At 42.4% G+C, this 27,768-nt stretch overlaps 1 protein-coding gene across 1 annotated transcript in view; it reads right to left on the bottom strand.

Annotated features, from left to right (window-relative positions):
* Positions 1 to 27,768, bottom strand: part of ptprua (protein tyrosine phosphatase receptor type Ua) — a 211,022-nt gene that overhangs the window by 3,753 nt on the left and 179,501 nt on the right. The window contains exons 22-28 of the mRNA XM_084562776.1: positions 25,286 to 25,402; positions 24,996 to 25,150; positions 21,034 to 21,169; positions 12,190 to 12,339; positions 9,238 to 9,552; positions 5,705 to 5,830; positions 781 to 938 (exon numbers count right to left, since the gene is read on the bottom strand). Of these exons, the coding sequence (XP_084418902.1) occupies positions 781 to 938; positions 5,705 to 5,830; positions 9,238 to 9,552; positions 12,190 to 12,339; positions 21,034 to 21,169; positions 24,996 to 25,150; positions 25,286 to 25,402 (1,157 nt within the window). The remainder of the gene's footprint in view (positions 1 to 780; positions 939 to 5,704; positions 5,831 to 9,237; positions 9,553 to 12,189; positions 12,340 to 21,033; positions 21,170 to 24,995; positions 25,151 to 25,285; positions 25,403 to 27,768) is intronic.

Raw genomic sequence — 27,768 nt, 5'->3', positions numbered from 1 at the left:
CAGTTTGTCCAGTGCAAGGAAGTGGGAACAGGTCCATATTTATATATACAGTCTATGTTTCAGATCAATCACAGTCATTATGGTCTGTGTCGCCATGACGCGTAGTTACAGTTCTAGGGGGTTCAGGTTACGCTGGAATTCGGAGGCCAGATCAACACCGCGTGATGTTTTTCATGTTTTTAAGTTGTTTGTTTTGATTTTTTTTTTTTTGTGTGTGTGTGTGCCTGTCAGTCTGCATCCTGCTGGGCGGTCGGGGTGTCTGGTCTCAGTAGTCTAAGTCTAAGTAGTACATGTTCAAGTACTCCACATGAAAAAAGTTTCTCAGCAGAACATTGTATTGTTACAAGACTGTCAATGTTAATTACTTCTCCTGTCAGTGGCTGTAATGTTGCGGCTGATCGGCGTAAGTAAAGTGATGCAACTAAGTGAATTTGTGAATAGTCTGGTATCTTATCAGAACACATTCGACGCGAGGTCTAAAAAATTCAAGTCCATTCTTCAGCAGAGTGTGAAAGCTTTTTCAAAGGCTTTTCAGATAAGAATACAATTCATGAGGAGCTGCTGAATTCATAATATTTGGGTGTTACTTAAAAATGTTGGGCACCGCGCGCACATTATGCAGTTTCAGTGGCTCAAGTTGTCCACCTAGAATGCGTAACGGTTGAGTTAGCTGATGTACTAACTTCTGTTTGTGACCATCAACTTATGACAAGAGCCCCTCCACTAAGTACACACAAGTGACAATGTATATAAGATGCAGACAAATGTAAACAGACTCACAGGCAGTGGACCACAGTACGCCCCTCTCCACACTCCCGCTGCCAGTTGTGCACCTGAGCCAAAAGGCTGAGGAAGGCTTTTTTGGAGTCAGGCACGTCGCGGTACGGAGACCAGCGCAGGAACTGGAAGTGACGCACCACGAGCTGGCCCTCCTGAAGCTGCAGAGGATGAGAGTAGAGAAGGAGGGAAGGAAAATTCATTATAACCCATCACACATGCTCTACACGTCACAAACTCATTCAAAGATCTATCTGGTTATTAGCCAGAGGGGATTCTGTCAACACTTCAAACGTGTTCTGCTGCTGTTCTTCACACCTAATGGGCTGTGAAGGTTGCAATGTGCAACACATTAAACTCAGATATTATACCGACACAAACACAGACCGCCGTGCTTTCAGAGCTGATGGCATCAAAACTAAACTCCTAGCAATGGCCTGATCTTAATATGAAATAGTGAAGCCAATGTGAGCACAAGTGCCTTATTTTTAAATTTCTGATACTGTGATTATCTCCCCTCATTTTCATATTTATCTGCGTTCTACTGTATTTAACTGTTAAATGTTTTACTGTGGTCACCTGTCATATGGTACCGGTTAAAGCCGTAAAACCAAAATAATAGATTGAAAGATGCAAAAAGAAAACTGCAAAAAAAGGAAAGAAGGAATATATATTATGCTATAAGTTTGTATTTACAGTACATAGTCTTTATCATCCAAATATATAGAATAGAGCAGCTTAAAGGAAGTATAGTATAATTGCTCACTTCTCATCCTTTCTTATTTTTGTGCAGAATTTCAACGCTTACGGGTTCTGAAATGCAACAGAATGCACAATCCATACTCTAAATTGTTCCAGGAAACACATGTTTTTCTGCAGACACTTTTATTTACAGTCAATGGACTGAAAATGAGTTTGTTCTTCCAGGCAACGCAGATCGAAAAAGGGTTTATGGGTGAACTTGTTTACAAATTTTCAATCAGGCCAAAGACTGCCAGGGAATACCTGATGGATTGCGGTAAAGGGCACCTTCAAGACACTATTTCTCCTTTTCTTTCTTTCATAAATCAAACACAGTTATGTTTACATCTAGCCTTTGGTGCTAATGCTAGTCATAGAAAGTTTGCTTTATCTACTGGACAATAGAATACCTTCTTGGGACAAAGCCTATCGGTGTCTTGCTCTGTGGGGTCGGCCTCCTCGGGATCCTGCAGAAAGGCCACGTTGGAAAGTTTCTGATATGATGCCAAGATAATTGAGGGGGCTAGGTGGGAGTGGGCGAACGTCAAGGGTACTGACAGGGGAGGTTTGCGCCACAGGAAGGGTAAAGGTGAGTGGGTGCAAGAGCTAGGAGGGTATGATAACTGAAGGAGGCTCAGCAACAAGGGCCACTAGCTACTGGAAGCAACCGTCTGCTGAGCGTCTACAAAGGTTGGAGGAGTGATGCTACAGTGGGAGCTAGAGCTAAAATACTCAGACAACACCCAGACACGACCGTACACAAACACTCCAAATCAAACAGTAACACACATTTCAGTCATTCTCAAATAACAGATATGGTCAAAAAATAGAAAACCAACAAATAAAAACCCTTGCTTTGTTTTAGTATCACATAACTGATCGAACAAAAGCACATCTGCTCATTAAACAGGTCTCAGGACTATACGCGGCTAATAACATTACAGTGTTGTTGTTGCAGTTGCTTTGTTGAACGTAGGATTATTGCGCTGCAAATTATTCCGACCACTGGGAAGAGCAACTGCCAGCTGGGACTTAGGTCACCGTTTAGAATCATTATACTAGTATCAGGCTTCATTAACCCTCTTAAAAATAAATGAATTGACTTGGTGCCAGGAAATGCCTCCCACAGCAACACGTGGCCCAAACAGCAGTCCTTTTGCCGAGGCGGGATGAGAGCAAGGGTTATTGTCCACATCCAATATTACTGGAAAACATGTCATTTGATAAGAAAATTAAACATTTGCACAGAATTTTTATTATTATTATTTTTATTTTTTTTTTAAAAAAGAAAGACTTTGTCAAACTGTCACATCAAGGCGACTGACGGTGAGTTTACGCTTAGATCTTAATGTTTCTTTCTTTACTGCGAAGAAAGTGAAATGATGGCAATTGCGCCCCCTCATTAAGTCAAGTCAGACAGAACAGTTCAGTACAATACTACACATTATTGTGTAGGGGGACCGTGTCAGTAGATGTGCCTCCACTAATCTTCCTCAAGCTAGTTAAGAAAATCTGCCTGCATCGCCACTCCATTATTCTCCGTTTGTGGCGGGTGAAGGAATATCGATTTTTTGAATTCCTTCCTATTATGGGATTAAATTGCTTCCTAACAAAACAAGTGTACAGTAAATGGCTCCTCTGACATTGGTTTTAATTGACGCCGAGGTTGTGTGAGCTGGGGTACTGTGATCGTTGCACAACAGCACAGTGGGTATTGCGCTCTGAGAGAAAAGGCCACAGAGGTTAAATTCTTTCTGACACAGTCTCAGTAGAAAACTCAACTTTGTATTACGGTCATTAACTGGATAATAATACAGAGGCGGCTGTGGCTCGGTAGGTGGAGTGGGTTGTCCGTGAACCAGAGGGTTAGCGGTACATGAACAATAAGCTGTATTATCCATGAGCAAAGCACTGAACCCCTTGTATGAACGAATGGGTAGATGTGTCATTGTGGCTGTAAAGTGCTTTGAGTGCCAATAAGTACAAAGGTGCTATATCCATTGACCATTTAACTGGACACACCTCTTCATATGAGCCAAGCCTGTTTAATCAGATTACCATGGCTTTGAGAATGGGCTTGTATGTTTCAAATCAAAGAGACTGACGGTGAGTATAGGGTTCTTCCCATGAACCCCATGACCATGCTTTCATTTTCCAGACAGACCAATGAAACATGAAGAAAAACCCGTTGAGCTTTGTGACAAACACAAGTGGATATTTGCTTCCTTCACACCTCCACAAATCTTTAAGCCATGTAGAACATGTCGGAGATAGTCAGAACAACCAACTTCCTGACAGTCTTTGCCATGTCTACTACAAGTAGACAATACGATGTTACCCACCTTAATTTGTGCCCCCGTTGGCAGCATTAGCTTGCACTCACTCACAGAGGTAACCACTGGTTTAGTGGTTTCTCTAAAAGTTAATTAGCCAGTGATGTTTGAAAGGCCACAAGGTGGAGAGAAAACACTTTTATTGTCGAGGCATCTGGAAATAGAATACCTTCTTGGGACAAAGCCTATCACCGTCTTGCTCTGTTATGTCTATCTTCTCTGTATCCTGCAGAGAAGTCACGTTGGAAAACTTCTGACAGGGTGCCAAGATAATTAAGGGGGCTTGGTGGGAGTGAGTGAATTACATAGGCACTGACGGGATGTTTAGGCCACCGCAAGGGTAGTGGTCGCTTTGAGTGCCAATATGTACAAAGGTGCTACATTCACTGACCATTTAACTGGATGAACCTCTTCCTACATGCCAAGCCTGTTAAACCATCTTACCATGGCTTTAGTTTTCCAGAAAGACCAATGAAACACAAAGTAAAACCTGTTGAGATTTGTGATATACACATTTGTACATTTGCTTTCTTCACACCTCCTAATTCTTTAAGCCACGCAGGACAAGTCGGAGATAGAAAGTACAACTTGAAATGACAACTACACGGATGACATTGACACTCTTCCCATTTCTACTACGAGTAGTCAGAATGATGTTACCTACCTTAGTTTGTGCCCCTGTTGGCATTATTAGCATACACTTAGTCACAGAGACAACCACTGGCTTACTGGTTCCTCTAAAAGTTAATTAGCCAGCAATGTTTGAAAGGCCACAAGGTGGATAGAAAACACTTTTCTGTCCTCAAGGCATCTGGAAAATACAATGCATTCTTGGGACAAAGCTTATCGGCGTCCTGCTCTGTGGTGTCAGTCTCCTCTGGACCGTGCTGAGAGGCCATGCTAGATAATTTCTGACATGGTGCCAAGATAATTGAAGGGGCTATGTGGGACTGGGCACCGACAAGGGAGGTTTAGGTTACTGCTAGGGTTAAGGTAAGTGGGTGCTTTGAGTGCCAATAGGCACAAAGGTGCTATATCCATTGACCATTTAACTGGATGAACCTCTTCCTATATGCCAAGCCTGTTCAACTACCTTACCATAGCTTTGGTTTTCCAGGAAGACCAATGAAACACAAAGTAAAACCCGTACACTTGCTTCCGTCACACCTCCTAATTCTTCAAGCCACGTAGGACATGTCGGAGACAGTCAGAAAGTCCAACTTGTAATGACAACCATTTGGATGACATTGACAGTCTTTCCCATTTCTACAACAAGTAGACCGTATGATGTTACCTACCCCAGCTTGTGCCCCCGTTGGCAGTATTAGCTGCTCACACCCCATTGGTTTAGTGGTTTCTCTAAAAGTTAACTAGCCAGTGATGTTTGAAAGGCCACAAGGTGGACAGAAAACATTGTTCTTTTGTGCTCTAGGCATCTCTAAAAACAAACTCTTCTACCCATCAGGATGAGAATGCATCCTGTCCCCTGAATGATTAAAAACAGTTTCTAACTAGTTGTCCCAGAGGGAGTTGGAAGACTTCCAGAGATGGCAACCCACTGGCTACCTGGATAGAAAACTGTTGCAACTAACGAGGAAAGCTGGGCTTTCAGAGCTACATATTGGCATGATGTTTATTTTAAATAATGATATTTATTATTGCCGTTAGCACAGTCATCTGCTGCCTAATGACTTTAATTACTTTATATTCAGACAGAATATGAAGCGAATGTAGGAGTGATGGAACTACATACTAATAACTCAAAATCAGTATTTGGATTGGAGGAGATTAGCTCATTATTAGAAATAGGACCACAAGACACTTATTTTTCTTTCTGTGGTGGTTCCACCTACCCGGGTGATGTTCTGAATCCGGAAGAGACGGATGATGACGTCATCGTCGGCCGTCCTGGACAGGAGCTCCACCGTCATGGGCCCGAACTGCTGCAGTCCCGGCTCAGGCCAATACTGCAGACAAGGCTGGGAGCAGGGGATGGGAGAGGAAAGGAGGGAACAGGTCATTAGTCCGCACTTGCTTGAGGCAAAACAAATCATTATGTCGGCAGCCAGTGATGGTGAAGCCAGTAACAAGACACCTGAGTATTGACAGCAGAGACAATTAGTCTAAATGACAATGATCACCCACAAATAGCAACCGTAAATTAAATGAGCAAAAAAAACAACAACCCACTCGTCACCGAGAACAATCCTTCACATAAGCAGCGGTCACCTAGCTTGAATTATTCATGAGGCTCAATCATTACCATTAACACATTATAAATTAATGGAGTAAGAGACCTTGGCTGTGCCTGGGAGAGATAAACAGGAAGTTAGCTGAGAGGTTGCAGAAACCAAGGTCTCCCATGACTGCTGCTTCAAAGATGGTCCCCCTGGCTAAGAGGAGGGGGAACGGCGCTGACATGCTGACGTGTTCTGCGGTGACTTTGGGGTTGAGCAGACCCCTGGAGTAGGAAGTGATAACGGCATTTCACACTGACAGAAGGGTATTAACAGGTGACATTGGGTGGGGGATGGGGGGATAAATATTTATACACCCTGACAGGAGACAACTCAGGAGGACACTCTGAGTGGATGTGTGTTTGGGGGGGGGGGGGGGGACTGTTAATCCACTGGCAGCCAGAGACAATGTGGAAGAAGAACAAGATGAAGAAGAGACTGACAGAGGAAGAAGGACAGGCTGCAGCTGACAGGCACGGTTGAAATGTTGAGCAGGAATGAGACGTGACACGGTGACAGAGCACCGATAAGGAGACGGCGGAACAAACGCACGCGTGAGCAAACACGGGGGAGAAAGCGATAAGGACGGCGTTAATGCCATGACAGCCCATGCAAATTAAACGTACGGCCCGAATATGGGAGCGCTTCGTGGCGGAAAACAATTGAAAAGGTCGGATGTGCGATGACCCCTTCTCACTTTGCTGTGAGTCACTATGTGAGGGATGACATGTCGGCACTACTGGCGGCCACATGTTACAGTATAATATATGAAAGAGCCATTTGAGCAGTCATCCTCATTTTATTATGACATTCAAAGCAGCCTTCTAACTGTCATTACAAGTGATGCTGAAGTTGTTTTTGTGTGTTTATTTTCCCTTTTTCCTGACAGCTGACAGTATGGTGAGTGACGGTCTTTGGGCGCTGAACTGCAGGCTGAAGACACGGGGCTATCAGCAAAACTGACAGCCATTCAAAAGATATTTTCATTATTTTTTTAAACGTAAGAAAGTGAAAGATAAACTGATTACTGAAAAACATAAACTGATCAGTCAGATGGAGGTCATCTTGCCCGACATCGTGTTGATGCTCATGTCCATGTGTGATCAGTGAAAATCAGACCAATCTGTCCACAGACCTTTCAAGAGTGCCTGTTCTTCTACACAAAGCAAAACACACTGGTTGTAGCTGCGGGGCGGGAATGGTGCAGAAAACCCCTGTGACTTTCAGAGCTGCAAGCAGCACCCCGAAAGTTCTTCCAAGGCGTAAGGTGATCCATTAATCATGATGGAAAGGAGATGCTACAAAGTCTAGGCTTTGTTGCGTTGGCACACTCCCATGCTTGTTTTTTTGCTTTTTTAATTAAAGTTCACTGAAGAACGTGTCACGTTTAGTTGAAATGTAAAGGTTTAATAACAGCTGACAAAATATATTTGTATATGGAGACCCATTTTGAGGGTGTCCTGTGGTGTCTGGCAACAGAATGTTGTTAGTGGGGGCCTTTGGGTCCTATGGGTTCAGGGGAGGGGACTCTGTAGATCATCCCACAGATACTTGATCAGTTTGGGATCTAGTTAATTTGGAGGCCACCTTGTGCTGCTCTTCATGTTTGTTTGTTTTTTTTGAGTTGTTCCGAAACCGTTTTTGTGTGTGTGTCTGTGTCAGGCTGCATCCTGCTGGGGATGGCTGCTGCCATCAAGGAGTGTCATTGCTATGGGGTGGGGGTGCCTGGTCAGTTGGCCACTTGTGGTCAGAATCTTTAGGACGGATGTTAATGCAAAGTCTGTATGGGGCCATAGACGGAGATGGCTACTGATATTGCATATGGTGCTGCTCCTCAGTTACTGACCGCTGGAGCACCTGGACAACATTAATGTTAAAACTTGAATTCGGGCAGTGAATGTTTGCTCCCTTATTCCAGGTGAAGGCTCAAAAGGGTGCATCCTTAAGAGGTGTGAGGACATTCTGGACCAGAGCTATTAGAGAGAGTAGCTAGAAAGAAAACACACACGTCAAACTGACCAGTCCAACCAGAGTGATTGGCTATCCAATTAATTTGTTTCCTATATGTCCAGTCAGTGCCGCCGTGACAGGTGAAGCAGTAAGAGAGGGTGAAGAAGTGATAGCTGAAGTTGATGAAGATGGAGATGATGCAGGAGTGGAGGAGGATGACAGCAGCCCGCACTCTGCTGTCAGAGACTCAGCAGCCTGGGCAGGAGCAACAGGTATTGCTTTAATAATTTAAGCAAGCATGGTTGCGCCTCCTTGAGCGCACGAACACATGCCCCGCGCTCCACCGCTGACTGGTGTGACTGTTTTCGGAGGCCCAGCCGTTTTCTTTTAAACATTTATTGGAGTGCGATAACATAGGTCTGTGTCAGACACGAGATGTGGTGTTGTGTCCACACAGGGATGAAAGTACCTTCTACCCGGCCGTAAAGAGCTCCTCATCTCTGAGAATACCCAGACTTACGAGGCAGCAGTTTGATTTCTCAGTGAACAGGAAGGGCTGTTTGCAGGAGGCTCCGCCGGCTAAGTGGGCAGGACTTAAGCGAGAGTCTGACAGCTTTTTGTTTTGCACCGTTTTTCTTTTGTTTCTATACTTTCGCTCTCGTCCACAGCTTACTGTGTGCCTTCAAGTATTCTGAGCTGGCAGGGAATTGCCCCGGACACTCTTCTCCTCCCAATATCTTCTTTAGATAAGAAATACATTTCTCAGAGGAAAAGCTGCACCGGTGGCACAAGTTAAATCTCAGCGTGCCGAATGGAAAGAAAGAGCAAGAATGTATTAAATAGATGTTAATGATAGTTATGGAAATGGCTTCTTATTTGCCGCTGACAACTCTGTTGGATTTGGGTCGTAAAGAATTCAGTCATCAGACGGAAAATTTACAGAGCAGCAAAATGTGCATTATTAGAGTGTATGTAAACGCACTGTATGGCACTAATCAAAATCCTGCTGGGGAGCAGATGCCGTCACACAGAGGGATTTAATGTCACCCATGGTTAAATTACAAGTGGCAAGCTGATAAGTAAGAAGTTAGAGCTCAACCTAATGAGATTAATAATAAAATTGCTTCTGTTTGCAGGATATGTGTAGACAATTTAATCCCCTGCTGGTTTATTCATTGCCCTATTCCCTATTCTCTTACCCAGGCAGAGTTGGACTGGTTGAGCTGGTTGAGCATCACCACCGAGGTGCAGCCGTAGTCGTACACAAGCCTCCAAAAGTCAGTGGTGGTGCCGGGCAGCGGGTGGGGCGTCACCACGAAGGCAGCCGGCCGCAGGAAGCTGTCTGCGAGAGCCGCGTTGATGTAGTTGCTGCTCTCTCCCTCTGTGGTGACGAGGAAGGCCAGGGAGCGGTCCGGCGGCAAGACGTCCATGCTGCGATTCTTCTCGCGGTTCCTGGGCATCAGAGAGATGCTGCACTCCTCCACGTCCAGGTGAGGAGTCACGGAGTTCAGAGTCTGAAGACGGAGAGAAGGGGGAGCGCAGGAGAAGGGGGGGGGGGGGGGGGGGGGGGGGGGTGCAGAGGAGATAATTAGAAAGATTGGCATGTGTGTTCCGAGTGTACGCTCACATTCTAGATGCAGAGATAAAGTGAGAGACGAAGAATAAAGATTGTGATAAGAGGAGGCAGATGCAGCGGAACGGAAATGAGATCAAAGAGAGATGGACACAGGCAAGGAAAATATTCTCCGCTTTAACAGCCTGTCAATAGTTGACGAGCGCAACTATCTCCAATCATCTCCCAGAAAACTTTAAAACACACTTATTATCAGTCAAAAGCCCCACAGGGCTTAATGGATAAGAACACATTGAACACAATCTCATACATTATGAATAAGCATATTACAAAGCAATAGAAATGGAAATGAACTGATTAACTAACATGCCTCATATTGTCAGTGACTCCCCATTGGTTTAGACAAAATGAACAGAACTTGTAACTGGAGCATAGTGAACATAACAACAAGTTGCAATTATGACTCATGAGTGACAGAAAAGTTTGCTGATGACACAACAGTGGTTTGCCTCAGCCTCAACAGAGAAGAGGTGCAACACCTAAAGAGCTGATGCAAGATCAACAAGCTCCCCTTAAAGGTTTTTTTTACAACCTGGACCTTATTTCTGGCATAAAACACCATCGTTTACTCACCCATATAACTTTTGTGTAGTTTGTAGTCCTTCAGAAGATATTCAGATCTGCATATATCCATATAGTGGGAGTGACTGGGGCACCGAAACGCAGCCTCTAAATAACGCATTATCTGCTACGTTCATTTCACCAATATTTTGTTATTGTATGCTAGTGCTATTCCCCGTTGAGTCTGGAGTTACCTGTTATCATCATCCGGGGTATGTTGATTGACCTACAGACCCTGGACGATGTCTTCTGACCTGGATGATGTCATCTCTGAGCACCGTGCGCACCCGCGACGGTTGGCTTGTTAACCTGTAATTTGCTACTGCTTCTATTTTTTTGCAACATGGCTGAATATTTTTCCGATTCTGAGGTTGTGCACGAACCATAGCAGTAGCAAATTATATAGCACTAGCGTATGATAACAAAATATTGGTGAAATGAACGAGTTTCACGGCAGATAATGCGTTATTTAGAGGCTGCATTTCGGTGCCCCAGTCACTCCCACTATATGGATATACGCAGATCTAAATATCTCGAAGGACTACAAATTACACAAACGTTATATGGGTGAGTAAACGTTCGTATTTTATGCCAGAAATAAGGTCCAGGTCGTAAAAAAACAGTAGCTCCCCTTTAAACAGTGGAGAAACAAAGGAGGCTGTTAATGAATTCCAACGGCTCTGCAACGGAGGCAGTCAGCACCTGTTCCTTGGCCTGCTTGATATGGAATAACTCTACTGGACACCACAACACTCTCCATGAGAGCACAGCAACACCTATCCATCATGAGAACCTCCTATAGGGGCTCCATCGAGTACATCTTGTTCAGCTGCGTCATAGCTTGCGGTATTGTCTTGTTTGGGAACTGCAGAGAGGACCATGAGAGTCTTTCTCCCCACCCTATAGGACATCTACAGGTAGAGGTGCTTCAGGAAAGCCTCGGGCGTCTTAGGCAACGACTCTCACCACTTCCAAGACAAGAACATCTAAGACTCAGCTTCCCTAGGTCATCAGCACTCTGAGCACTCTCTTAACAGTCCCTACCCCAACAAAGACCTCATTAAAGCTTGTTACATACTCCAAGAGAAGCGAGGAATTAGTTCTTGCTCCTGGGGCTGCTAGAACAAGAACAAAGTTCGTTCAGGCCAGGTCATTGTATACTTCACAAGAAACTCAAGTGCCGAACTCCGGGGACGTCCTCAAAGGGCCCTCCAACTGCAGCATACACTAAGCATTGTAGGAAATGGATGACGACAGACACTTGACTATCTTATTATTTTTGAATGCCGGACAATTGTTTGGACGGCCGTTGTCTGTTGGGTCACGCCGTTCATTCAGCATGCACCTATGCACAGTATGTTGATCTCTACCCAGGAGGGATTAGCGGTCACACTGCGAATATTAGCATCTGGGGGCTCACAGAGAGGCCGCTAGCATTGCCGCACTAACCACGGCCGCTTTCAATTTCTGGCCAGTCGGAGCATAGTTGCCGGACACCACATGAGAAAAAAGCTCGGTTGATGTGTTGAGAACAAGCCGTGAGAGCTCCCAAATGAGGGCCCTCGGTGTGAAAACAAATTTCTCTATGTAACAGCCTGAAGCCCCCCGGCACCGACACCCCCATTGACACTTATACAAGCACCAACACCCAAAGTCCTGGCAAGATGGACGACTACACTATGCTATACTGTTGCATACGTAGTTACAGTAGTAAAGGTAGTGTGGTAGTAGTTGAAGAAGTAGTAGACCTAGTTCATTCTACTATTCACTCTGTATTTTTTCTGCATCAATTGAATCCCAGTGTAGCATTACCAGACTCTTATTCTCCTAAGAATTGCTAGCTTGTGAGTGCTAAAAAGTTAAAATCCCATCTATGATTAACATGACCTGGAACCACAGGAAATGTTTGATCCCTGCATTGTTAATCCTGTCCGGATGTGTCTTTACGGCACTTTACCTGGAACTCCTCTCTGAGCTGCGACGTATTGCTCTGAGAGTCGACCTTCAGCATTTCCTTGAAGGTGAGAGCAAACTCAGTGACAGGAATGGCGGTCTCTCCGCACAGACAAGCCTCCAGGATGGCGTCGTGGATGAACACGTACTGCTCCTGAAAGACAGATGGCAGGGGGAAACAGTCACACATTTACAAAGAGACCCTCACTGCATTTATGAGTGTCCCGACTGTTAATTGCCCACTTATGAAGAACAATACTGAATTTAATTACTGCTGTTGAATGTTGACTAATAGCAATCACTGTCAAACCTTCTTCACATTGCCATATCCACAGGCAGGCATTGTTTCCAGGCAGAAAATCGTCTATAAAATGGGGTAAAAAGGCCAGAAAACACACATCTGAAGAGCCAAACACTGCCCACACACCGCTTTTAAATAACGCCACGAGCTGGGCAATTAACGAGGAAACTGGGAAATTTATTTTGACGTTCAACCAAACAAAAGATCAAGGAGACGAAGACACGTTAAAAATTGCACAAATAAAACTGTCCCTCTTCCGATTTATTTATCATTTTGAATACGTTCTCTAATTGCACAAACATGCATTCAGCACCAGCTGAAAGGTGTAAAGATGTAATTGAAAAGGAGATGAATAGGACTTCCGGGGCGGCGCGGAGCAAGATGGCAGCATAGAGCAGAGCTCCCGAGTCGATTAGACAATATTTTCCCCCAAACTACGAAAATATCGAGAACACGAATTCCAAACTGATAAATAATGAGTGGGGGACGAGGACAGAGAAGTTTGAGGAAAAAAACAATGTCCAAAGACCAAGAAGAACACGAGTTTGAAGACGAGGCGGCAAGCGGGGAAAATGACGACTACACACAGGCCCACACGTTACTTGAGGGACTCGCTGATATTACGAGAGAGATACGCGACCTAAAAAGGGAGATGAAACAAGATCTCGCAACATTCAAAGACGAATTTAAAGAAGAGGTGAGGCGAGAGTTTGCCGGCTTTAAGGATGAAACTAACCGAAAATTGGCACAAAATGTCGCGGAAATACAAGAGCAGCGGAAGGACATCACTGAGGCACAGGAACGAGTGGCGGAGTTGGAGGAGTGGAACATCGAGGCGAAGGAAGCCATCCTCACTCTATTGAAACAGCAAACTAAACTTCAAGAGAAGTTGACCGAAGTGGAGGGACACGGAAGACGTTGTAATTTGAGGATTTACAATGTGGCTGAACGGGACAATGAGTCTGTGACAGAACTGGTGGAGGGACTACTCCGCCGAGAACTCGCGTTACCGGTGGGAACTGAACTCCATATTCAACGCGCGCACAGAAGTCTCGGTAAGAAACCGCCACCGGGAGCATCCCCGAGGTCTATTGTGGTCAATTTTCTTAAATATGAGACTAAAGAGAGCATTCTTGCTAAAGCCTGGAAAGAGAAAATAATAGTCGAGGGGAGGCAGATATTTTTCGACCACGACTACCCCACCGAGGTGTTGAAAAAACGTAAATCCTACTCTGGAATTAAAAAGACTCTGAAAGACAAAAAGATACGCTTCCAGACACCTCTGAGTAGGATAAGGATTCACTGGTCAGACGGGCCCAAGATCTACAACAACGCTGAAGACGCAGCGCGGGACATGCGGGAAAGGGGTCTGGAGATGGGTGAGCAGCATGTCAACGAACCCTCACTGGAGGAACGGCTCCAGAGAGCTTCACCATGGCAACGCGTCGGAGAGAGGCAGGTGATAGACCAAGGGCCCGGTGCAACTGAGGATGCCGGTCATGATGCGGCGAACCGAGCGAGAACAAAGCTGCAAGAATTTAGAAGATGAGGAGACAATGAAGACGGAGAATGAGAGAGGGGGGAGGTAACCCAGACGAGTTAAATGCCTCCTGTTTTTAAGTTAAAGACTTCACGTTGGCTGGGTAAGCAAATAGAGCCAGAAAAATTGTAGGCTATAGATAATATGTGCCCCATCCTCCTTTGTTTTTTCTATTTTTTGTTTTGTTTGGTTGTTTGTTTTGATGGGCAAACTGGAGGTTTTTTTTTTTTTTTTTTTTTTTTTTTTTGTTAGGCTACAACAGGAAGGGTACCACTAAGGAAGACTTGAATTGAGTAATTTTAGGGTCACCCCCTCCCCCCTACAAATGAGACTTCTCTAATGTTTATGTTTACATGTGAATCGACGGAGAGAGCTATTAAGTTAGTGACTGTTGGACTTATCTAGTAGTATGGGAAGGCCTATCTTAGGTACACCCCAGGCCACTAGGGGGGGCCTTCTGTTCAGAAAAAGTTACCCCCCATTCCCACCAACAGGGAGACAGGGCCCATGGGGAGTGAGGTCCTTTTTTGCTGGGGAGTTCAGTTTTTGTGTTCGTTCATACTTTGTTCATGAGAAAACGTTGGTTGACAACTTTACAGTGGAGGGACCAGGCACTATTCCAAAGGATATAAACAATGCAACATAATGATATAATGGTGGTGTCACTGAATATTAACGGCTTAAACAATATCAAAAAAAGAAATAAAACTTTATCTAAATTTAGGAGAGAGAAAATGCAGGTTATCTTTCTTCAAGAAACTCACCTATCACAGGAGGAACATGTAAAGTTTAAAAAGTTGGGCTACAGGAACTCATTCTCCAGTTCCTTTGGGCATAATCACAAGAGGGGCGTGATGATACTGATCTCTAACACAGTAAACTTTGAACTGATCAAAGAAATCAGTGACAAGAAAGGAAGATATATCATGATAAAGGGTAAATTAGAAAACCAATTGGTGACACTGCTCAATGTGTATGCTCCTCCAGAAAGTGGAAAAGCATTTTATGAAAAAGTTTTTGATCTTATAAATTTGGAAACAGATGGGACATTAGTGTGTGGTGGGGATTTTAATGTGGTACTGAATTATGGGTTAGACACTACAAGTATGAGGAGAAACAAAAAACAAATTAATAGGTTCATGAATACAATGATGCCAGAAATGGATATACAGGATGTATGGCGAGAACTTCATCCACTTGACCGGGATTATACCCACTATTCAGCGCCACATGCCATGTACTCCAGAATTGATTATTTCTTAATGAGTAAAGGAGATATACACAAAGTGAGGGAATGTAAAATAGGAGTGGCCGATGTGTCAGATCACAGTGCAATTTATTTAAAAATTCATTTGAATGACAAGAGGAAAAATACAGTATGGAGACTCAACGAAGGCATACTGAACAATGAGAGATTAGTTAAAGAAATAAAAGGGGAAATAATTAGATACCGGGAGGAAAATGACAATGGGGAAGTTGATCCGGCCATCTTATGGGATGCCCTGAAGGCAGTGATTAGAGGGAGGCTGATTTCTCACACAGCATTTTTAAAGAAGGTCAGACTAGAAACATATCAGAAACAAATTGAAAAATTAAAGGAACTGGAACAGCAACACAAGCAATCAAAAGATTCAGACATACTGAATCAGATTAAAGAAGTTAGGAAAAACATAGATGATATATTGTTGGAAGAGGTGGAAAGGAAAGCAAGGTTTACAAAACAGACTTACTATGAGGGAGGATCTAAAGCCACTAAAGTCATGGCTAGACGCATTAGGAAACAACAAGCAATAACTAATATACATAAAATAAGGGACGTTGCGACTAATAAAATTCTGTATGAACCAGAAGAAATAGAAAAGGTATTTGAGAAATATTACTATAACTTATATTCACAACCCACTTCTGTAGGTGAAGAACATCCGACAGAGATTCTAGACAACTTGGATTTGCCAACAATAGGCACAAAACAGAATGCAATATTGACTTCAGAGATTACAGTAGAAGAGATTAAAGAGGCAATTAGTCGGGCAAAATCAGGAAAGTCACCAGGAGCTGATGGAATGGGAGCTTCCTTCTATAAAACATTCAAGGAAGAGTTAATCCCACTACTCCAGGACTCATTTAATTATAGTCTCAGATCAGGCAAGATCCCTCCCTCATGGAAGGAAGCCATTATTTCCATTATTCCAAAGGTAGGTAAAGACAAAGAATATTGCTGTAACTACAGACCCATATCGCTTTTAAATGTGGATTATAAACTTTACACCTCAATTATAGCTAAAAGATTGGAGACATTTATGCAGGATTTGATTGACGAGGACCAGACTGGTTTTGTTAAAGAAAGACAAACACAAGATAACATAAGAAGGAGTTTACATGTTATAGAAAATATACAGAGCAAGGGGGAAAGTGCAGTTTTGGTAAGCATAGATGCCGAAAAGGCTTTCGATAGTGTGAGTTGGGTATTTCTATACAAGGTATTGGAAAAATTTGGTTTTAATAAGGATTCTGTGAATTGCATTAAGTCGTTATATCAGGAACCTATGGCAAGGATTAGAATAAATGGTAGTTTGACAAAAAGTTTCACTCTGGAAAGGGGGACAAGACAGGGGTGCAGCCTCTCTCCGAGTCTATTCGCGTTATTTATTGAACCGCTAGCCCAAATGATCAGGCAGGAGGAAGAAATTAAAGGGGTGAAAATAGGAAGGGAGGAGCATAAGATAGGATTATTTGCGGATGACATATTGATTTTTTTAAAGCAACCCAACGAAAGTTTCCCAAAACTCATTAGGCTACTGGAGAATTATGGGAAATATTCGGGTTACAAGATCAATGTTACAAAAACACAGATCTTGTCAATAAACTACTCCCCGGCCCGAGAGATAAAGGATACATATAAACTCAATTGGAATGCCAAATCAATAAAGTACTTGGGAGTAAACGTTACAAAAGGAATAGACAAGCTATATGATGCAAATTACACTAAAATAAATCAAGAAATTCGGAGGGACTTGGAGAGATGGTCTGCTATTTTTTTTGACTTCAGCTCAAGGATAGAAATAATTAAGATAAATGTCTTACCGAGACTCTTATACTTATTTCAGTCTCTGCCAGTAAAGATTCCACCGAAGCAGTTTACTGAATGGGACAGGTGGATGTCAAGGTTTATATGGGGAGGAAAGAAACCTAGGACCAGGTACAAAACTCTGCAGCTCCCCAAAGATAAGGGAGGACTGGCTCTGCCAAACCTCGAGGAGTACTTCTATGCCGCACAAATCAGACCCTTGATATGTTGGTGTAACAATGAGTATTTTTCAAGATGGAAAAGTATAGAAATAGAGCAGGCGGGCGTTGAAGTACGAAACTTGATAGCATATAAAGGCCTACTGGGAAAAATAGGTAACCAATTGAATGTAATAACCAAAAATACAATTGAAATATGGAATACCGTTGTTGAAAGGTATAAACTAGAGAAAGAGGTAAAGAATTTGAGCTGGTTTGCATTTGACGATAGGTTTATGCCTGGGATAAATGACAAAGGGTTTAAACAATGGGCAAAAAAAGGGATCACAGCAATATGTACAATGGTTGAACGGGGTAAGCTGCTGAGTTTTGAGAAGTTGAGGGATAGATTTGGATTAGATGAACATGAACAATATCGCTACCTGCAAATAAAGGATTATTATGAGAAAGAGATAAAAACTGATACTGATAATGAGGTTGTGGAGGTATTTCGGAGAGCTTATGAAGGTAAAAAATGCAGAGTGATCTCAGTCCTTTATAAAAGTTTGATGTCATGTAGAAAGTCTTCCTCCCTTTATATCAAAGAAAAATGGGAAAAGGAATTAAAAGAACAAATAACAGAGGAAGAGTGGTTTAATATTTGTAAAACACAGTGCACGTCCACTAGCTCCAGGATCTGGAGAGAATTCAACTGGAAGAATATGGTCAGATTTTTTATAACACCCAAGATTAAAAAAGGGGCGGTGTCTCTTCCGCAGCCATGCTGGAGAGCGTGTGGTCACATGGATGCTGACCATACACATATATTCTGGTCCTGCCAAAAGTTAAAAGGATACTGGGACAAAATATGGAGGGGTTTACAAAAAATAATAGGATATGAGATACCAAAAATATGTAAGATACTCTACTTGGGGAATCTAACACAAGATACAATACAAAAGGAGGATGAGTATCTGGTTAAAGTATTGTTGTCAGCCAGTAAAAAAACAATTACCAGAATGTGGTACAAAGTAGACCCCCCGACAGAGGAGCAGTGGATATGCACTGTGGAAGAGATTTTTGTAATGGAGAGAATCACACATAAACTGAGACTACAAGAGACACAATTTGAGGATAAATGTAAAAAATGGACTGATTACAGAAGACGAGAAGAGGACACCATCATTGCCATTGAACAATAAGGACATTGATATAAGAATGAATGTTTAACTATATATGTATGATGTGCCCTGATACTGTAATTGTTGAAAGAAAATTTGAATAAAAAAATAAGTTACAAAAAAAAAGAAAAGGAGATGAATATCATTGTTTTGGGATTTACTGTAGCGTCTCCGGTCCCAGGTTTGTTTTCCAACTTTTAATAGTTTTATTCATCCCAGTAATTAATGTTTTTCTGTGGTTAATTTAAGTGAGGATTTGAGTCCATACTACAGTGAGGACACTTTAACAGAATAACTTGCAGCTGTGTGTTTATTTATACAATTAAAGCAAGTAGCTAGGGACTGTCGATCCTTGTCAGCCTGACGGTATTGTCTTACACGTCTTTTTTGTTAATTAATGGTTTAACATAATTCATTTTTAATGAGTGCATAAACGTTTTAACACTGATCTACAAATACAGTTTTAAAATTGTCAGTGAAGTGTAGTGGAAAACTTTTAATTAGTGGCAGAACTTTCAACTACACAGTTATACTGATCAGGCATAACACTGTGACCACCTTCTTAATATTGTGTAGGTCTCCCTTGTGCCTCCAAATCAGTTGTGACTGATCAGAGACTGGACATGGGCCTTCTGGGGGTGTCCTGTGGTGTCTGGCAACAAGATGTTGTTAGTGGGGGCAACACCTTGTGCTGTTCTTCATGTTTTTTGAGTTGTTCCTTTATGTGTGTGTGCCTGTGTCAGGCTGCATCCTGCTGGGGATGTCTGCTGCCATCAAGGAGTGTCATTGCTATCGGGTGGGGTGCCTGGTCTGGTCTAGGTGGGTGGTACATGTCTAAGTAACATCCACATGAATGCCAGGTCCAAAAGATTCCCAGCAGAACATTAAATTGTCACAAGATGGTCAATGTAATTGACTTCTCCTGTCAGTGGTTTTAATGTTGTGGCTGATCAGTGTATTTGCAGTTTATATGGCTCTTCATAAGCATTCTACTTCATTCCAACTATAGTGACTATAAAAACATGTAGCGATACCCGATACCTACATGCTCGGGAGCCTACTCAAAGGAATTGCTCCAGTGTTTCATAATACCAATCAATCAAATATGTGCAGTGGAGAAGGTTTTGCCTTTGGTGACGAACCAGCAGAATCATCACCAAACTCTGAACTTCTTCTCTCTTATCTACTTGTTTACAAATGCCTAAGGCAGAAAGAGAAGAAAAGAAAAAAAAGTTCTAGTAAACTAGCTGGGGAGCATGGTGAGCAAGCAAAGAGACATATATTTTTCTTCAGGGTGTGGTGGAAACAAACAAAAAAAAAAAAACAGAGGTAAAAGGAAAGTTCATACTGCACACATTTGGGAGTGGGTTTGCTTTATGTTCGCCAACATGTCCATCACAACAACATTTTATTATGTTAGATGTTTGGGTTTTTGACCCCGAGGGGCCAGAATAACAACGAGTAGAAACTACAGAAACGATGGGGTTACACTGGGCGTGAAGCCTGTACACATGTTAACATTCTGACTGAGTAGTACTCACTGAGGACTTGGAGCACATTCATTTGCAAACTTGGCCCTCATTTTGATCTCAGTTACGTACCTATCAAGTTTTGTGACATTCGCGACACTTGTAACCTCACTACAGAAAGTGAGACATTAGCCTTGAAGCCGTACCAATTTCCCCACCCACAACTTTGTTGTGACAGAAAGGTGGTCTGGAGTCTCGCCATTGGGAACCGATTACGCTCTGGCAAAAATCTGCTGGGCCAGTCAAATCATTTGTGCGGGCTTTATGCAGTGATGGACAGAACAATTGCGGCAACGTAGTCCTACATGTCATCTGAGTGACGTGGAGTTGAATTTGTTTACAACAAAATAGTTCTGATTGGTTGTAGGACTATCCAGTTACGAGGTTTCTTTGAATGTTTTTTTTGAATTTTTTTGAGGTTGATAGAAATGGAGTGCAGGTTAGACGCTGGATATAACTCTTGAAAATTCATAATTACTTTTGGTCTTTTCATGAGATTTGTTGCCTATAAAAAATATTTTTAAAAATTGCCTATCCTATCCTTTAATATTTTAAAATGAGCTAGATCTTCTTGAAGTAAAATTTGACAGCTACTGAAAGGCACTCTTATCACCTCTGCCTACACCTTTGTGCGCAGAAAAAGCAAATTTTCAGAGGTTACTTTTGAGAAGTGGCAGAACTGATACTAAAGCGAAAGATGGGAGGAAATCAGATGGAGATTACCAAGTGAAAAACACATTCACTGAATAAACAGGATCAGGCTGCCAAGCTGGATAAACTACTGCAAAGTACTGAAAGCTGCCTTGATCGTAATTTCCACTATGGCAGGTGTCTCCAGGAACACATTTTGCCACTTTAAATCCAGGAGCTGTACTAATTTCACACAGTGGTATCTCTTTCAGCTTTTACTGAAGAACTGCACGTGAACACATTCTGCCCATGATGATGTAAAATTCCAATCATGAAAAAATCAGCCCACGAGGAGCTCCGTACTGTGTAGATCAAACCTGTGAGCTCATGGTTAGCATTGTCAGCATGGTCTCTCAAACCATATTCCCGGCAGCCCACTCACTTCAGTCTGAATCATGTTGATGCGGCGGGAGCAGAGCGTCTTAACACAGTTGTAGATGTCCACCACTCCTTCACACTCAGCCATATCCAGCATGACATCCAACACGATGTAGCAGCCGGTCCTGCCTGCCCCCATACTGTTGCAGAGGAGAGAGGAGAGGGATCGACAAGTATGAGTGTACCACTGAAAAAAAAAATCTCTCCGAGGGGAGCCTTTAGTAATGATCGAAATACTCTGCCCAAAGCTGACTATAATAAGTTTTATTCTAGAAACAAAGACACAGTGGCCATTATTTTCTGGCAGCAAGTTTGAGTTTGAAAGTGAAAACTCTATTAGTTGGAGAGTGAAATTGTTATGGTTCAAAGGACTGTTGAAGGAAGAACCTTCTGTTTTTGTATCTGCACTGCAAGAACTGAGGATGATGGTGGTTTTTAGATTTTTTTTTTTTGAGAAAAGTAGAACAACAGAACAAGAGGGACCTTTAGCGATGCCAGTGTGTGGGTATTGGTTGACTGGCAATCGGCATTTGAAAAACAAAAAAAAACAGCGTTAATGTTGATAAAAGGTAGCCTTATAAACAACAGCTCTTAAAGTATACCTTAAGAAATGGAACAAAACACAGGCGCATACCTTATTCAGCTGTTATGAAACATGGTTGTACAGCCTTTTGTTCAGAAGGGATACCATACCAACCACTGGGCTGCTATAGCGTCACTTCAGAGGTCTTGTTGGCAGTGCCAAAGCAAACAGAATAGAAGTCCTTGAACATAAGTAGTTTCTAGGGGAGCTTAGCGAGTGGTTATGCAAAAACGTTAAAGAAAGGTAACTGGACTTGTAACTGGTTTCTTGAAGACATTTTGACACTCCTCTGAGAAACTTCTTCAGTTCTAAAGGACAGGTGGGGAGTTGAGGTTTATATAGGAACATCTGTGGGTATCCCTATTTAATGATGAATAATGGGTTGTTAGAGCACCATTCACTGGAGAAAGAGGACAGGGACAACCAGTTCGTCCACTGACGAAAGGTAAGTTTATAGCGTTAACAGACACTAATCGTCAAAGTATCCAGTCATTAACAGACGGTATTCAAGCAAGTACGTGGTCGTTAACGGATACTAGTCAAGCAAGTGTCTGGTCCTTAACGGACACTACGCAACCAGACGTCTGTGGCTGCTCCTATTTAATGACTAATAATGGGTCGTTAGGGCACCATTCACTGGAGAAAGAGGACAGGGACAAACAGTTTGGCCCTTTACGACAGGTAAGTTTCTAGCCATTAACAGACACTAATCGCCAGAGTATCCGGTCGTTAACGGACACTATTCAAGCAAGTATCTGTATGTTAACGGACACTAGTAAAGCAAGTGTCTGGTCGTTAACGGATACTAGTCAAGCAAGTATCTGGTCATTAACGGACACTAAGCAACTAGACATCTGTGGCTGCTCCTATTTAACGTCTGATAACGGCCACTCGTCAAGCTTCTGATGGGCTTCACCCACTGATGTTCCTATTTAAACCTCAACCCTCCACTAGTCCCTTAGAACTGAAGAAGCTACTCGGATGAGTGGCCAAACGTCTTCAAGAAACTCTACAAGCCCAGTTGCCGTTCTTTAACATTTTCAAATATACCATGACCTGGATGACTGAGAACCTTCACAGTCTCAGGGAGAGGTTATGCTAAAGAAATCCCCAGAATGATATGGTCTCAAAAAGCCTGATGTCTGGGTCAACACTGCTTTGAAGGCACATATGTATGCTTAGGTTTGTGTATGCTTTGGCATAGTTATTTTAAACTGTGCCACTGGAAAATACACATTTGTCTTCATGCTTCCACCCATTCATTGTGCTTCCACTGAACATTTGAAGAATCCCTCTGCAGCGCATCGTTTTTTTTTTAACCAAGCACATAAGCACTGGTGCTTTATCAGAATTAGAAACCACTATCCCAGAGCAGAGTACACTGGTATAATGGTCTAAAATTAAAAAAAAAGAGGAAATCAATAATAGATCAGAGAATCTTGCTCACCCTTTACTTTTCTTTACATTTCTGACAGTCATTTATTTGCAGCAGAGCACTGATGGACTGACCAGGTTACACAGTAGGTACAACGTGGTCAGGATATAAAAGTTAGCCTGCTAGGGTACTTATATCAAATAAAGTTGGTGGCCCTTGATGTGGAACCAATCTATCCCTCAACTACCTAGACTCAGAATCATATTTCCTGTCGTTTTCATTCTGACGTCAATCCTTGAGAGAAAGATGGCATCAGTAGTGCTTATAATCACACTTGGCATTAGACTGCAGAGGCATTAGAGAGCCTGACTTCCTGGAATTTTCCATCAGTCTGTTAAGTCCTATTAAGTATGAACTAGCGTGTTGGTGTGAACACAAACTGGACCACAAATGAACCAGCTCTTTTTTGTAACATGTTCTCCTTGGTCAAATAAAGTGAGGCACAGCTAGTGGAAGTCAACTAACTGCATGCTTACATTCAATATCTCTAATCTATTTGTGATTACATAGAGCGCCAGTTAAAAGTGAGTAAGACTAAAGAGAAACGGCAGTCCATCATTATTTAACACATGAAAGTCTCTCAATCCAGAAAATTTCAAGAACTTTGAATATATCCTCAAGTGCACTGGCAGAAACCATCAAAAACTGTTATGAAACTGGCTCTTATGAGGACCGCCCCAGGAAAGGAAGCCCAAGAGTTAGCTCTGTTAAGTTCATTAGCGTTACCAGCCTCATTAACCGCAAATTAACAGCATGTCAGTCTATATTGCACATACTGTATTAGATTACATAATTACAGCTTCTCACATATGCCATTAGTGTTGTCTATTGTTGAAATTTTTTTTCCAACCTGCGCTTTGTCTGACTGATGGAAACAAAGTAAAGGTGTTGTCTTTTTGTGCCGTTCGCTTTTTGCCTTTTTTTTTTACGAACAAACCAGCAGCTATTTGGTATTCTGACTGACAAATAGGCCATTGATATTTAATATTTGCCCGTCATCCTGCATCATTAGAACTGCATGGAGTGAGGCAATGAAACTCCACTGACTGACGACAGGTCATGCTGCACTGTAATATGAGGGCTATGAGGATTGTTAGAATGGCAAAGCTCACGCATGTTATAATAATATACGGATGGAGACAGGACGTCTCGTACGGCAGTACTGCGGAGCGGTATTATTACAGTATTGCTGTGCCGCGTTCTTTCTAATAGACTTAATGAACTGTTGGAGTGTTGCCATGGCTACTAAGTGATCTCCATAAACTTTAAGCTTCATACAGGTGGCATATTAAAAGACAGCTTATTATAACGTGCCTCCTCGAACCATAAGCAGACGGATTAAGCTTTTGAATAAATAACTACAATCATGTGTTACTAAATACTTGTTAACAGCTGCAGTCGGCATGTGATTCACAGCTTTGACACAAGTCCAAAGTAACTACTGGGTATATATGATATGAAGGATTTGCCTATGGAAGAAGCATAGAGGCAGGAAGAAAAAAAATTGTCTTTTTTTTTTTTTTTTCTAAGGGAAAACTTAAAAATGCATGTATTAACAGATGGGTAAAATGGGATCAAAGACTTCTTTTAGAGGTTTAGCACAAACACCCATTAGTTAGCACAGGAGATTAAAAAAAAACTTTAACTGAAGAGGCAGACACTATCCTTTATTGTCAAAAAGCCTACAGTCTTCTTGAATTTCTTTCTGGTTATGTGTGAAATAAAAGATTTTATTTGTGTTATTATCACTAATGTGCTCTCCAGCGACACATCTACAGTACAGAGAAGCCGACAGCTATTTTGGGAAATGCATCTGAAGCAGAAGTAAGCCATGCAAATTAGGCGTATTTCAATGTGTTGAACATGATAGAGAATATCTGAGGCCAGAACTTGTTCTGCCGCTGCCATCTTTTAGGTGTTTTCTTTGTTGGGACGGACGCCGAGTTACCTGCAGTGGACGACCACAGGTCCAGCATCAGGAGGCGTTGAGGCCTTGACCCGGCGCAGGAAAGCCAACAAGCCCGTAGCGTGGTACGGCACGCCGTGCTCAGGCCAGGAGGTGAAGTGGAACTGGCACACCTCATGTTTGGCAGGATAACCTCGCTGGAAGACAAATCATTATAAGAGTGAAGGAAAGCGGTGGAACCAACCTGAAGCTGAATGAAGCCAGCATTAGCCGCTATGTGTTACACAGTGCTCAGAGAGTTGGTTTGAAAATAAAGACAGAGTATGACTCACCCTCTCCATGGCAAAAGTGCGCACAGTGTACTCTGCCAGGGTTTCTGTCTTCAGCAGTGTTATCTTAATGTCACCGTAGAGCTCAGTGTCATCAGGCCAATACTTACAGCACTTCATCTGGAAAAGAACGGTTCACGTACACCGTATTTACAACTGATTCATCTCAACACTACTCAGCAAACAGTCACACCTCTAGACACAGAGACTTCAAGACAAAACACACTCTTCTAATCCTGTTGTGACCTTTGCTAAATATTTAGAGTTGTTGCCCTCATCCCCACCGTCAAGCATGAGACATAAAAGTGTTTCCGCTAAGGTAAGATAAGCCTTGTTTTATTGAGTCGCTTTGTCCCTTTCATACTCCTGGAAATAGAACTTTAAGTTGGTTCTTTTCTCTTCTTTGTCCCTGAGCAGCAGCCCTCAAAAACCTCCACTGTTGTGTTTATTTATTTATTTTTTTTTAAAAGAGAAATGGCTGCTCCTTTTTTTTTTTCTGTTGATGCATGTTTTTTTCATCGACATTTCTCTGCTGGACTCACAGTGTCAACATTTTCCACAGCTTCAGGCTGCAGTCTCATTTTCTGGTGCAAAAAGCTATATTTTTCTTCCCAACAAAGCCTTGGATAGAGCAGAGTAGCCTATGGTTGCAGTTGCGCCGCCACGCGGGAAGGTTAAAATGCTAGGGCACTCTTAATTATACGGGCGAGTCTTTGGTCCCGGCTAATATGCGATCTTTGCTGACACTTGTTGTCAGCTCGGCTGATTTCCCTTTTTACTAAATGAGATTCCATCTGCACTGTGTTCCTTCATTAGATTAGGGTGAAAAAAAGCTGTAAAACTTCCGACTGTGCAAATATGGCTTATGGGGTGCTCCACTTATTTATTACCATATTTCCATAAAATCTGGGAAGAAAGGTAAAATCAGTGTAGCTGGTGCCGAGTTATTAGCCTTAACTTTGATTTCTTCTTGATTAATCTGTTATTTCTTACACCCTTCAGCCAGTAGTTGGTTGTGCCAGCTGTCCAATCAAACATAATCTTATTAAAAGTTATTTTTTTAAGTGTTAATTAAGGAGAGATTTACACACTACTAAATTGAAGCAGGTTGCACCACTGAAACTCGAAATCCATGTAGGGACAACTATACACTGTAATGTATGGTATTTAACCCGAGCTAAACAGCTGAATATGTGAAAAAAAAAAAAAAAAGTTTCCTTATGTTTGGCCTGCCTAGACTGAGTGGAAAAACATAAAGCATAATTAACACATCTCATGTGGCTGTTGGTAAAACTATGTTTAAAGCCTCCATTTAAGATCATTTGCAGAATTGAAACCATTCCTGTTCATTAAAGCAGTGAACTCACCCTTTAGTTCTCATCGGCGCCACCTATGGCAATAAGTTGTAACTGCAACATTTCTCCATAGGTCAAAACAGCGTGACGTTATAAGCCGAGATTGAACATTAACTCAATCCACTGTCTCTGGTGGACAAATAACTGCGGGGCTGATGGCTCATGTGTCACTAACTGTGAGTAGTCTGTGACGCACAGAAATGTCTCCACAGACACCGAGTTGGAAATACTGCAATTGCTCTGATTTTTTAATAATTTCATCAGCGGGCGATGGGCTCAATCACCATTTTATTACCTCAATAGATAATGACTCAACGGACATTTTTTCAAATGAAACTCTCCACAATAAAAGACCTGGGGACTGCAGGCCATGCTATTGCTTCCTCTCTGTGTGGGAATCAGTCAGACCTATCTACCAGTTGTGTAATAATAGTACAGACACCTCTGCTGGATACACTACACCTCTTTCAGGCAACAAGGTCTCTATTCATTTCTACTCACACACTTTTTTTTTAATAGGAATATTATCTTGTCTCCTCTGATGGACCTTGATGACTTCATATGCAACAACCGCACTAAAATCTGTTTATGAGTTTTATTGACCAGTTGTCGATTGAATGATTTTAAATGTTTCATTTTTTCACCAATGTATCATTCCAACTATCAAAGTGTGACATATCTTATTTGTGTGTGCCACACAGCTCAATTTCTACTATCAAAAAAAAAACATTGAGACATAATATTGCACTTGTTGCATGTTCCTTCATTACCATGAACACACACTGTATGTCGAACCAGTCCCACGTACACCATCCCGTAGCTGGAAATAGTCACCAGTGCATCAAATGAGGTTCAAAATATAGCTGCAACAGGCCTCAGTGGTACTAGGGAGTCTGAATATCCTGTTTGTGTACACTCGGAGCCGTGGGCTGCCACCTGTGCAGCACCCAATCGCTGCTCCCCATTCAATGCACCAACCTTAAAACCAAAGGCTATCGAACATTTACGGCCCCAATTTCATGCCCTAGATTATGGAATAATCTACCCACCTTTTTACTTCATGAAGACATGCCTAAACACATGCCGGCTTTTTTTTCTCCTTGCTTGTGCAGCGCTGTTTGTGTTACCATT

This window comes from Chelon labrosus (assembly GCF_963514085.1).
Source record: "Chelon labrosus genome assembly, chromosome: 16".
NCBI lineage: Eukaryota > Metazoa > Chordata > Actinopteri > Mugiliformes > Mugilidae > Chelon > Chelon labrosus.
This window is presented reverse-complemented; position numbering and strand designations above follow the sequence as displayed.